The sequence below is a fragment of the Anser brachyrhynchus genome, assembly GCF_964034855.1.
Source record: "Anser brachyrhynchus genome assembly, chromosome: 8".
In the NCBI taxonomy this organism is placed as follows: domain Eukaryota; kingdom Metazoa; phylum Chordata; class Aves; order Anseriformes; family Anatidae; genus Anser; species Anser brachyrhynchus.
The window spans coordinates 22839037-22851202 of NC_137702.1; the positions used below are offsets into that span (position 1 = coordinate 22839037).

Sequence of the window (12166 nt, forward strand, 5' to 3'; positions counted from 1 at the left end):
TCTACAAGGGTTAATCTCCAATAAAATTAAGAGGAGGTATGTTCTTAAGTTTCTAATCAACTTCTTCAGATTATCAAGTAATAAGGCTTTTTCATACGATGATCTTGAAAACAATAGAAATTCACATGCTTCCCTAGATATACAACAGCAATATTATACAAACAATGATTCACAGCATGATTGCCACTGCTAAGGAACATACACATTTAATGTGGCTCAAGTCAAGTCTTGCATTAAGTTCTGCAAAAACAAATCTGCTACAGAAGTAACACACAAGACAGAGCAAAATTCAGCATCAAATCCCATAGCTGTACTGCTCTGTGAATTTAACGGGGATAAGAATGGGTTTGTGTTTGGCTAAGCAAACAAGCTACGGACAGAAGAGGCAGCTGTGAAGGAACAAGGCTGGACCACCTTTATTTAGTTCTGTAATCATGTTCTGATTACTCTGATTAGCTAAGGTAGATCTGTTCGCATTTCTAAAGACCTGTCACACTTTGTAAATTCATGGATATACAGTACTCAGTCCTTCATTAACATCCTAACAAGGGCAAACACACCCCTGACTAGTATTCATCAATGCTGCTGACACACAGTGGCAACAAATACAAATGGAGTAGCAATCCCCGTGCTGAATATTAATGCATGCTGCCTTACCTGCATTGTAGTAGAGGTCAGGTCTTTCCAGAATATCCCCTTCATGGATGTAGGGCTCAATACGATCGTCCCCGTACAGATACTGCTCACTGTCATCCATCTGCCGACTCTCCACCATCTCCAGCCACTGAGAGTTGTGCCATCGAAATTTCTCACTCTGGATTTTTTTAGCCCATTCCTCATCATATTCCTGTTTAACAAAATCATCACACAAGATTTTAGGATGAAGTATAGACAAAGACCTGTTTGGTTTAACAAGAACTTAACATCAGCAGAAGATCCAAGTTTCAGTGCTCAGTGACTTAAATCCTCTATTAAGCCTACAGAATACTTTGAGCAAAAAAAGGGTAATGTTTTTGCAAACTCTATGCATTATTCTGTTTTTGTACATGCAACACCAGTACAATATTCCCTTTATGGTTTTTAACTTTACACTGTTCAGAAAAACCTCCAGCTATAAGCAAAGGAGTTCCATCACCGCGGCCTCCTCACTTGGAGGATCAAGAAGAGCCAATTACTGCCAATTTTTAGGGGGACTTCAGTAACTAAATACTAACACTGACCAAATACACAGTATGATCTCCTGAGACAAGCATTCACTATGACAATTAGTTACTAGAAAACACAACAAAAAAGGCTGTGATAAAACCAGTAGGTCTTTATTTTATTTGAAGAGCTCCAGTAAAACAGGATTTAATTTCCAACTTCTTGTCAAATTTCGTAATAGCTTACTATTTCTAATATTGAACACCCACAAAAATAGCACACAACATTCATTAAGAGGTTATGGGAACCAAAGACAAAGCTAAAGCTGGAGAAGAACTTCTCCAGAGTGCTGAGGGAAACAGGATATAAGTACAGGCCACTGCGGAAAGAAAAGGCAGGCATGAAATTTCAGTCTGGATTACAGCCCGACTGCACTCTAATAACATGATATTGAGTATAAAGGCGTACCAGAAGGAAATGACATAGCCAATGGTCACTGTGCAATCAGCTGTTTAGAAGGCTCCTCTAAGCAGACCAGACTGTATGGGCTGTTGATTACTACTGAGCCATCACAGACCTCATAGTACTCAGATTTTCAATATGACTGGAAAAGTAGGGCACAGCTAACTATAGGAACTCATGAACATATGAAAATTGCAGATGTTATCAATTTGGAAAGATCGACAAATAATGCACAATGGCTATTACTTTTTTAATCAAAGGACCGTGACCAAGAGCAACATTCATAACCAAAAAGTGGTTCCTATTTGTGGGAAGAAATATCCCTATGAACCAAGTCCCAGTGTATCTACTTCACTGTCTTCTAACCTAACTAGGAAGGAAACAAAACTGAAAATCATATGTTAACCATCTTGAGAGTTAAGAAATGATCTAGACAGACTTTCCTTGGAGATCTAGCTGGAGAAGTTTAAGGTTTTTAAAATCCACTTTACTTAAGCCCAGAAGGGGAGGAAGAGTGTTCACACAATTAGTGACAATGTCTTGGCTGCTGAAGTGGTAATTTCTTAAACTGCTCCAGCTAGACATGCAAAAGCTGATCTGTCTACAACTCGAGGTCAAAAACCAACAGTGAAGACAGAATAAGTTGGTGTAGTAGCTCAGGTTAAAACTCCGAAACCCCTGTGGCTAAACTTGAGCTTTGAACTTAATAGTGAAGCTACCTTGTCTTCACCGCTGTTAACCTGACATAGGTAACGTTCCCTATCCTTTGCCTTTTCCACATTTCTGACTGTTTGATAATGCAAAAACCAGCTGGTTCAGTCATTCTGGCAGAGGATTCTCTGGCATTGCCAACGAGTCTATCTGGAGCCTCCAAGATTTCATGGGGAATCACGTAGCATTGCACAACCACAAACCGTTATTCTATGGCAGCGGGTTTTTAAACTGTTTTACTCGGAGGAATGGCAAGGTTGTTTCTCTTGGCTTAAAGCAGAATGTAAACTCCTTTTTGATGGGAGATCCACGCAAGCACCTGCAAGTGTGGGGCTCTGATCAGTCTGGGGCATTATTGTGAATTTCTCAGATTCCACCCCTGACCAGCAGCAATTACGAGACGCTTCTAACTCCCTTCTGCACCATTCTGGCACACAAGCGGTTCTGTTCGACACCTAGTGTCTTGCACATCTTCTGTGCACAGAGCAAGCATCATCTGCAGGATCTATAAAGCTTCCCAGTCCCTGCTGGCCTCTAGCAAAACTCCAAGTTCCTGTCAACCATATAGTAATGCAGCACCCTTAGGGAGGAAGACTAACAAGCCAACCCTACACCTTATACTGTTAGGAAAAAACTCCTCAAGAAAAAAAGAACTCCCTCAAATTGAAAGGAAAGGCTAGAAGTTACAGTACAAAACAGTCCCCTTGGAAAGGCAGGCCCATCATTTAGATTTATAAAATAACCCCCAAAAAAATGAAAGGGCAGGAGTTTCAATGATGATATCTGACTAGCATCTTGGAAACATCTACTTTGCTGCATCTGCCAGAGCTAAAGTGTGGGCTATCAACCCTCAGCAGTCGTGAATTGCTCACAGGCTTTAAAGAAACACCTTGTAACTGCCAGAGATCAGACTGGAGCCTTAAGAAAACTATTCCCAGAAATCATGATTGCAAAGCAGTGGGGGAAATAAACAAACTTAACAAACAGCAAATTAGACAAATCTGTGGGAAAGCTGAATTCCTTTCACATTACCTTGTTTACTTTTAAAAGTTCCCAAAAGAAGAAAAAGCCAGTAGCTAAATCCCTCATTCATATTTATCATAAGTGCACTTTGAAAACATGTCAACCTTCCCGAAGTTACAACCTCAAATGAATCCCACTTGCCCAACATCACTGTCTGAACTGGCTGGACATTTGCCACAAACAGACATGAACTTATTATTCTTCAATCCTTCAAAAATTAGTTAGCATTTCTCAGACCCTAACTATTTTTTCCTTGCTTGTTCTTCTTTAGACAGCAACAAGAGAGCAGAGAACTTCTACGTATTTGATGTTTCCCATTTGATATTAAGAGGCTCCAAACGCTCAGGTATTTCACCTCAATTATTTATCTAAGTTCTCGGAAGACAGAAAAAGCAACTGACTGGCAAATTACTAGTTACGAGACTGAATATAGTTTCACACTACCTATAAATCACAAGTTATCAAACTGTTTGTCTATTTTATTAAGTTTTTAACTTGCATTTCACTATGAATGAGCAATAAAAACAAAGATGTGACCACACCAGAATCAGATCAACGATCAGTTATGTCAAGAGTTTCATTCTGGCAGCAATCCTAGAGAAGGATGATTTGCAGTAATCTAGAACAATTTACATAACCTCAGCACAGAAAAGTTCATTTAAGTACTGCGAGATCAAGGGTATGTCTGTAGATTTTCCATAGAAATGTGCAGAAACACCACTGGGCAAGTGATTAATGGAATAACATCAGAATGGAAGAAAAGCTGTAAATGCAGGACTACAGCCAAAAGGCACAAAGAAACCAAATTAAAGAAACCAAATTAAAGAAATGTAGGGCAAAATGATTCCCTAAAACAGTGAGTTTTCCGATAACCATATATACAGCTATAAAAAGCTTTTTTTTTTTTTTTTAAATATGAAATTCACCTTCTTTAAACTAAGGAATTCCTGCAAAAATGAAACCAGGAAACTAAATATCACAGAGACACAAACACAGGTTTGTGCCCTCCAGCATTTTTAAATGTTAGTCCACGGGAAAAGCAGTGGATGGAATGTGCCTATTCTCCACTCCACAACCACCCCCCTCCTCAAATACAGCATGGCCAGTAACATAAAAGGAGGAATCCTGAACATTGATTTTATTCTCTTTGGAGCTCCCTGACATCACTGTTTTTAACATTCGGTTTCCATAAATCCTAAAGTGTCATAGAAGATGTATGGTTCGACTCTGCGAGGAATGTGCCATCCTTTTTGAAGTTCTACTTCCAACTTTGTTTACTACTGAACCATTGAAACATTATGAAGCGTTAACTGGCCTATTATCAGAGCGTGTCTGTTCCCTATCAGGGGTCCCCTTTGTCACTGGCTTCCGTCACACCTTGTATCTGATTAACACACTATAGGATAACATAGAGCTACACAGATCTGCTTTGTGTTCTCTCACAGCTGATGAAAAACAGATTTTTCCTTTTCACTTTAATGTGGTTGCCCTTTAATTGGGTCTGTAATAGGGTTCATTTGATGCGATTCCTCATACTAAACTAAAACTGCTATACAGTAAGTTGAATGCTCATTATGTTTAAGGCCATAGCTGGTAAAGTGATATGTTATATTCTTCATTATTTAACCATCCCTAAAATACACAGTTTACATGAAAGGTTAAATTAAACATTTTTTACTTAAAGAAAGATTTATCTTGTCTAGCTAGCCAAAAGTTAGGCATGTAATTTGAACTATGTGCCTCTATAAACCACGGATAGAAACAGATGTTATGGATCACCTTCTGCAGGTGTCTATGACACCTACCTTGGGGTAAGTAGCACCAGAGGACAATTCATTCACAGGTCAAAAAAAAAATCCTTCCGCCACTTACACCCACAAAACTCAGTCACTTCTCTGCAAACGGGCTCATCACTAAATATATTCTGATGGGAAACTAGTAGAAACCTATGACATGACATTAATAGCAAGGTAGAAAAAAGAACAAATATTCATGTCCCCTAAATTAAGGTGCCTACGCAAAAAGCACACTTTCCACAGGGCCCCTATATTGTCAATAGTTGAAGAGATATTTTTTTCCTTAGAAAAATTTAAGGTCTCTCATTGGCCAGTTGTTATGGAAGTAACAGAGACCACTGGTTTGGCTGACCTTCCTAGTTTTTCTACTCCAAAGAGCAAGCACCAATGCTAAATGGTAACCCGTCCAGAATAGGTTCATGTGAAGACAGAATCAGCGCCCACCTGCCCTATCCAATGCCCCTTGTAGTGTGGCTGTTCTTCTAGTCCAGGCAGAGCCTTTCCTGCTGGATGCACAACCTTTGCCACAAAAAGGTACCAGCACCAAAGTGGACTGATTTCATATTTCACAACACAGGAGCTGATCAGTAAAAACACACGTCAACAGTTCAGCCTGCAGCCCCACACCCTAGCTGTTTTCTGCATTCAGGGTTGTTAGAAGGTAACAGGGGAACAAGACATCACAGACGTAGGGAGTCTCAACAAAGGTAGAACCTCTTTTCCTGGAGTGAGTATAGCACTCTTCATGGATGGAGGACACCAAGTGGAGTCAAAGGTTATCTATTTTCAGAGCACACTGACATAAAGCCCACACCAAATCCCTGTGGTCTGCTCTTCCTTGATTTTGAGAGCTGGTCAACATCTTGCACACCTGGCCCCAAATCCCTCAGAGCACTGAGGGTTCACAGCACATTCCTAATTCTTACGTGAACTTCCAGCATTCCCAACATGGAGGATTTGTGTTGGGCACTTGGCTAATACAGAAAGATGCAAGCCATTCATCAACACAGCCTTCCGTACGAAAAAGGTTATTTGGCTTTCATTACAAATACTTGGGGAAAACAATAAGGGCTAGAAAATACACCTTAAGCATGAGGTCCTTCCTAAATCACGTGGACAGTGCTGTAGCTATCATTTTTGTTTCTGAAAAAAGCACAATGGTCCACTATAGATCATATGGGAAACAAGATGGTGCAGTGGACCTGGATTAAAAGCTGTAAAAAAAAAAAAAAAAGACAACAGAATAGGAAAATGGGGAAAAATTGGGGAGTGAAAAGCGTCATTAGACCAAAGTCTAATAGATCTGGTTATCCTTTGGAAAAAAAAACGAGAGAAAAAACATTTAACAGCAATGAGGGAGAGCTAGGAACAGAGGATGAGAACGATGAGACACTAATAATTCCCTCAGCTCTTGATAATATTGTCTGAAGTGAACAGAATAAAACCTTCCTAAGCTGACGTTTCTTTCACAAGCATCAAGAGCAGATGGCCAGGCTACTGAACCAAAGGAAAACGGAACTTCATTTGCCTGAGAATCCTAAACCAAGTGTTGATTCCAGGCTTTCAGCTGAGCCATGGGACCTGTCCAGCTTTAGGTGTACAAATACACTAAACTAGCTGCTTGGTGTTAAGACTCAGCACATGAAACAAAACTGAAGCTCTCCTAAATTATCAACACAGACAAAAGCAGTATCTTGCATGACCAATGCGAAGCCAAGACTCCCCAGAACACACTATGCTAAAGCAACACATCTGTTTCAGTTCATCAATGGCAGAGTCCAGCCAAGCTATATTAAACAAATCATCACCAGTGTAACATTTCCATAATTTCTGTGACAATTACTTTACTACAGAAAGCGTATCTCCCCTAAGGCTTATAAGGCATCTGATTTTCTTCAGTGTTATTTCAATCACACTATATAGAGCTTATTGATGAGTGAAAGAAGCATTTGTCTTCCCCGAGAAGAAATTACTTTAAAATCTCTCTTCTCCATCATTTACTTTCTGATTTCCATCATCAGAGGAGCTAACTCTGTCAGCATGTACAGAACAACAAGACTGCAAACTTCAGTTTTTATTGTTGTGGATTTAGCACTGATAAGAAATTTCAACAATGCTAGAGATGTCTGTTCAGACACATCAGAAAACACTGGCAACGTAAAACTGCCATACAACTGAGCATCTGTGTTTACAGGCTACTTTACCCTATCGCCTGAGCTAAATGGTAGAACACCTATCAAAACCCTCAGGTTTCGATAACTTACTGTTTCATATATTCTCCAATCACCATCTGGGATACGTCGCCTTCATTGCCTGTGATTTTTTTTTTTGTGCTGGAAGATGGTGTAAAACCAGCCTGTAACATACCAAGAGAGAACCACAACTTGACTGCTTTCTATCTTCCAGAGAAGAGGGTGTGTTGTACTTTCTGTTCCCTGCACAGGCATGGTGTTAGTTATGCTTTATGGAACTTCTAATCCAACAGCTAGATGATAAAGCTGCAAAGACCTTCACAGAAAAGTACCTCTAACATGCCAAAGAACATAATTGTGTGGCACTGCTCCAAAATAGTTTACCAATGTATGAAATACTCCTAGTATGCACCTGATAGCATCTCTCCTACTCCCAATATCAGCAGTACCAGATCATTTCCTCACCTTATTCTTTTCTCAAGGCCCTGGAAGCCCTGTCCAGCACTTCTCACAAGTTCATAGATTTTCTCTCCATCTACTGTCATAGCACTTTTTTTTTTTTTTTTTTTTAAATGCGCAGAAAGATTACCCCTTCTCAGGAAGGAAGGACAAAGAAGAAGCCAAGTAGATTTTACTCAGAAGTTAATGTTGAATATGAAGCAATGTACTTATTCTTCTGGATTCTATAAAATAAACATAGCTGAATAACACTACTCATATAACAGGATCTAGTAACATAACTACTAACCTAATACGCTCTACTAACTCCTAGCGTAATAGGATAACACTACTAACTAGAATCTACTGAAAAATTAAGTCCCAGATTGCAAAGCTTCCCTTTATGAATTTAACAGCCCCTCAGACACCTACGAACTGCACTGGCTCCAAGGGAAAATAAGAAGTGTTGGAAACACTTGCCAGTGTCCAGCCTCACCCAGTGGATAAAGACTTTGTTTCAACTGGAGATGTCTCTGGAAGTGACTGATCTTGATAAGCTGAACACAAAACCCAACAGAAATAAGTATTAAATACAAATTCATCTTAGGCGAAATCTTGCCCTTAATGAATGTCAGTGGCAGCTCTGCCACTCACTAGTGGGGCATGATTGTCATTCCATACCTCTGTGAAGCAAAGCAGAGATGGATAACAAGAACTCCAGCACAGAAAGTGTCATTTTGCTTTTTTACTTTAGAAGAACATTAAATTAGGAGGCATTACTAATGAACAGAAAAATATAAAAGACATTATAGTACTGTGCAGACCAGAATTTAGGTCTTTATATAAAACCTTTCAGAGAACAAGCTGCAGTATGCATGATCCCATTGAAGAAGAAACTAGGTGGCTGATAGGAAAAGCATTACAGTAGTCAAATATTTTATTATTATTGACTCATACTTAAACTCTTTGTTTATAAGATCTAATTTCATGATGGCTACAAAAGATGTACAGTCCATATAGTCCTAAAACATTTCTAAAAGATGGATTATTTCTGTCAATAAGTCAATCCAATTAAACAGGCTAGAAGGAATTTTAGCAGTGAAACAACTTTTACATGGAATCTGTATCACAATGTTTTTCCTTTAGTGAAAAACACCACAGGAAATATTAAAGCTTCTAGAGCCAAAGATCCCTAGAAGTAGACTATATATGGTATAAAAGCTCATAAAGCAATAGCGCTTCAAAATTCAGTATTTTTTTTCCCAAGGTTAAGTTCAATACAAAACAACTGTCCTGAAGGTTTATTCTGATCAGTGGATAGTTAGACAAACTAAGTCACGTAGCTAAAAGGAAATCTATCCAATAGTTGAAGACAGTATTAAGAACTCCAATATTATACTGCCTGTTCTCCCAACAGAAAAGTCAGCATTAGGATCACCTCCCACATTTTCTTTTTGAAAAAAAAAAAAAAAAATACTGGCACCAAGTACTGTAGAAAAACTGAATAAAAGCTGCTGGGTAACAAGAGCCATTTGTCTGGAAAACTAAGACAATGAAAGGTTGGCATACTTCTGCACTGCGATTAATTTTAATTTTCTTTAAGTAAAAAAGCATTTGTTAGAAGTGTTTGTAGTGAATAGTTAACTGTAAGTGTACTTCATACACTTAAGTATGATTTTTCATAATTATTTTTTCACATAGTTAAGTATGAATTATCAAAGTATATATTCTGTTTTTGGAAGTTTGGTAACAGCCTAGAAGGATAATTGCTATTGATCTGTGAAAATTCATCTTTTACCTATGTGATTAGGAAGCTGCACATGAAAAATATTTTTAATTTGCAAGTACAAGTCATTGGTATCCAGTTATTATTTCAGAATTATGTCGTGTAAAGAGGTTCTTGAAGGGCAGATGAGAAAAATCAGACCTACCGCTATAATATCCAGAGTGTTGTCACAAACTTTGCGTATCTCAGCATTTTTATCATGCATCAGGTCTATAAGATATGCTGGAGCTTCTGGAAAGAAACTGTTAAGGATAAAGGCTACGTCTTTTGCACAGCCCTGCCTTCCTCCAACTGCAAATTTCATTATGAACTGTAGCAAGGAATTTTCTATCACATTTGAAGTTCAGCAGCCTTCCCACCACTTTTTTTTTTTAATCACATTTTAAGATACCCAAATATTCTTCAAAAGTTGTGAAGAAAAATTACTTACCTCTTACAAAGGAAATATATTCTGACCTGCTAGGGAAAACCCATACACCTGTGCCTTTTTGACTAACATACGTTAGTCCACTTCTGTGGAGTAGTTTAATCTTTTGAGAATGTTACTTTTGTAATCTTTAGGGTGTTCCCCTCTCTAAAAAAATATTCCAGTGTACTTGTCTTAAAAAAAACGAAGTCAGGTGCAAGTGATAAAACTATTACTAGATTTGTTTAATCTGAATGAGAAAAGCATTACTTGAATGCTGGTGCTTTACCATTACAGATATAAACATCATTTTCTTCTTTAAAAACCAGGCACTCGGGACTCCAAACAGGAGACAAAGAACACCCCAACGAGCTTTTCAGATATTCCACAGAGCCCAACAGAAGAAAAGACATTAATAGGTAGTCCTTACATTGTTTGCAAAGTAACCATGAATCTGCTTGTCCCCACAAGGGTCCCAATCAACCTACTCTTCACGTTTCAATAAAACTTAACATTCATATAAGAACCACAAAGACAGACAGTGCCTCCTTCCACAGCTTTCAGTTCACCTGAATAAACTCAACATTAAAAGTGATTGAAAGAATAAGTAGTAATGACTGAATAGGAGTTACAAGTACCATATCAAAAGTTTAACAGATCCATGACATGAGGAAACCAAAGAACTGATTTAGTCACAATAGTCAGGTGAAAAAAGGAGAACGAGGAAAGCCAGGAACAGAAATCAAAGTCTAGATAGAAGGGAGAAGCTAGGAAACTTATGCTAAAGATAAAATTTGAAGAATGGTACAGTGGATGAAAAATGCAGAGCAGGCATTATTTATGGTATCCAGAGTGATATAAGAAAGAATGCTACTGAAATACTTTAATGTACTTCAGACTATGCAACATATACGAGTGCAGAGAAAGTTTATCTATGTTCTAAGTTAGTTTTTCTATGGACTATGATTAGCAAAACAAGCCACAGAATAATTCAGGTTGGATAAGAAACAAAGTTCAATGACACCTCTGCCCTGTTTCAAAGCAAACCAAATTTTAATCTGTACTATTCATCCTGCAGTCCTTCCACGTGCCTAGGCTATGTGGATTTTTCCTTCAGCTGAAATAAACCATTTACCAAGACCTCTGAGACAAGAGCTTTATGGGCCAAACATCAGTAAGTTAGCTGCTGTGATTCTAGATGTTTGGCCATTAAAAAGATACGTGTTTCCTTGATAATGACATCTCTGGTGGCTTGGTGGAAGACCATCTGATAAAAGACATAGATGATCTGGCAGACAAACTCATCATCTTCCTGCTGAGCTGCAAGGGAAAAAAAAACAAACCATAATTTAAGATCTCACAACTAGAAGCTCTTGATGCATAGATAAAGCCCAGCTCTTACACGTCAGCTAGACAGTTCAGCGGTACATGAGACTTCATCACCTGACAGTACAAACTGCATGCCTCTTTCCCTGTTCCAGTCAAATAGAAAGGTTACAGATTGCAGCAAGAGCTGTGGAGGTACTAAAAAAACAAATCCAAAACCTCTAGGTAAACATCTCTTTAAAAATAATGGAGCAATTGCTCCTCTTTTTATATACAAAACACTTAGCCCTGTCTTGCAAGAGAAAATGAATGGAGCATTTGGTTACAGCACAGCTCTGGCAGCTAAACATCTGTGAAGGACAAGACAAAATACCATTTAGAAGCTCAATGAGCGCAGGAATGATTCCAGACTTGGCCAGTAGAGCAGCACAAGAATCATCCATAGAAACCGTTCCAATCATTATCACTACTTCCAAAACAAGGTCATCCTCTGCAGAACCTGGAAGACAAAAGGCAGAAAGCATTACCTCTTAGAAACCCTTAGTCTTCTGGCAGTTGTATTTTTGTTTGTATATACAATTCTGTTTTTCAGCATTATACTTCCCCAAACAACCACAAGTTAGAGGTAAATACGCTCTGCTCTGAAAGAGCACTCTGTAAGTACTCTTTGAGAGACTCTACTTCGAAAGACTAATCAACCTTTGTACAGACCTGGTTTTAGTTTATCCTTGAGGTATGGAACGAGTTTGTACTCTTTCAGCACAAGCTCCCAGTCCAGATCTGGTAAGGTCAAATTTGCAAGTGTTCCCAGGCATTCAATCACAAATTCTTCCTCTTCATCATTTGATATTTGAGCTGCTAAATCACCAACATAATCCTAACG

The 12166-nt window shown here is 38.6% G+C and overlaps 1 protein-coding gene across 2 annotated transcripts in view; it reads right to left on the reverse strand.

The window, feature by feature from the left end:
• Window positions 1-12166, reverse strand: part of KIFAP3 (kinesin associated protein 3) — a 67396-nt gene that overhangs the window by 21861 nt on the left and 33369 nt on the right. For both annotated transcript variants that reach the window (XM_080601629.1, XM_080601628.1), the window contains 5 exons: window positions 11995-12160; window positions 11657-11782; window positions 11179-11277; window positions 9697-9782; window positions 658-847 (listed from right to left, as the gene is read on the reverse strand). In XM_080601629.1, the coding sequence (XP_080457755.1) occupies window positions 658-847; window positions 9697-9782; window positions 11179-11277; window positions 11657-11782; window positions 11995-12160 (667 nt within the window). The remainder of the gene's footprint in view (window positions 1-657; window positions 848-9696; window positions 9783-11178; window positions 11278-11656; window positions 11783-11994; window positions 12161-12166) is intronic.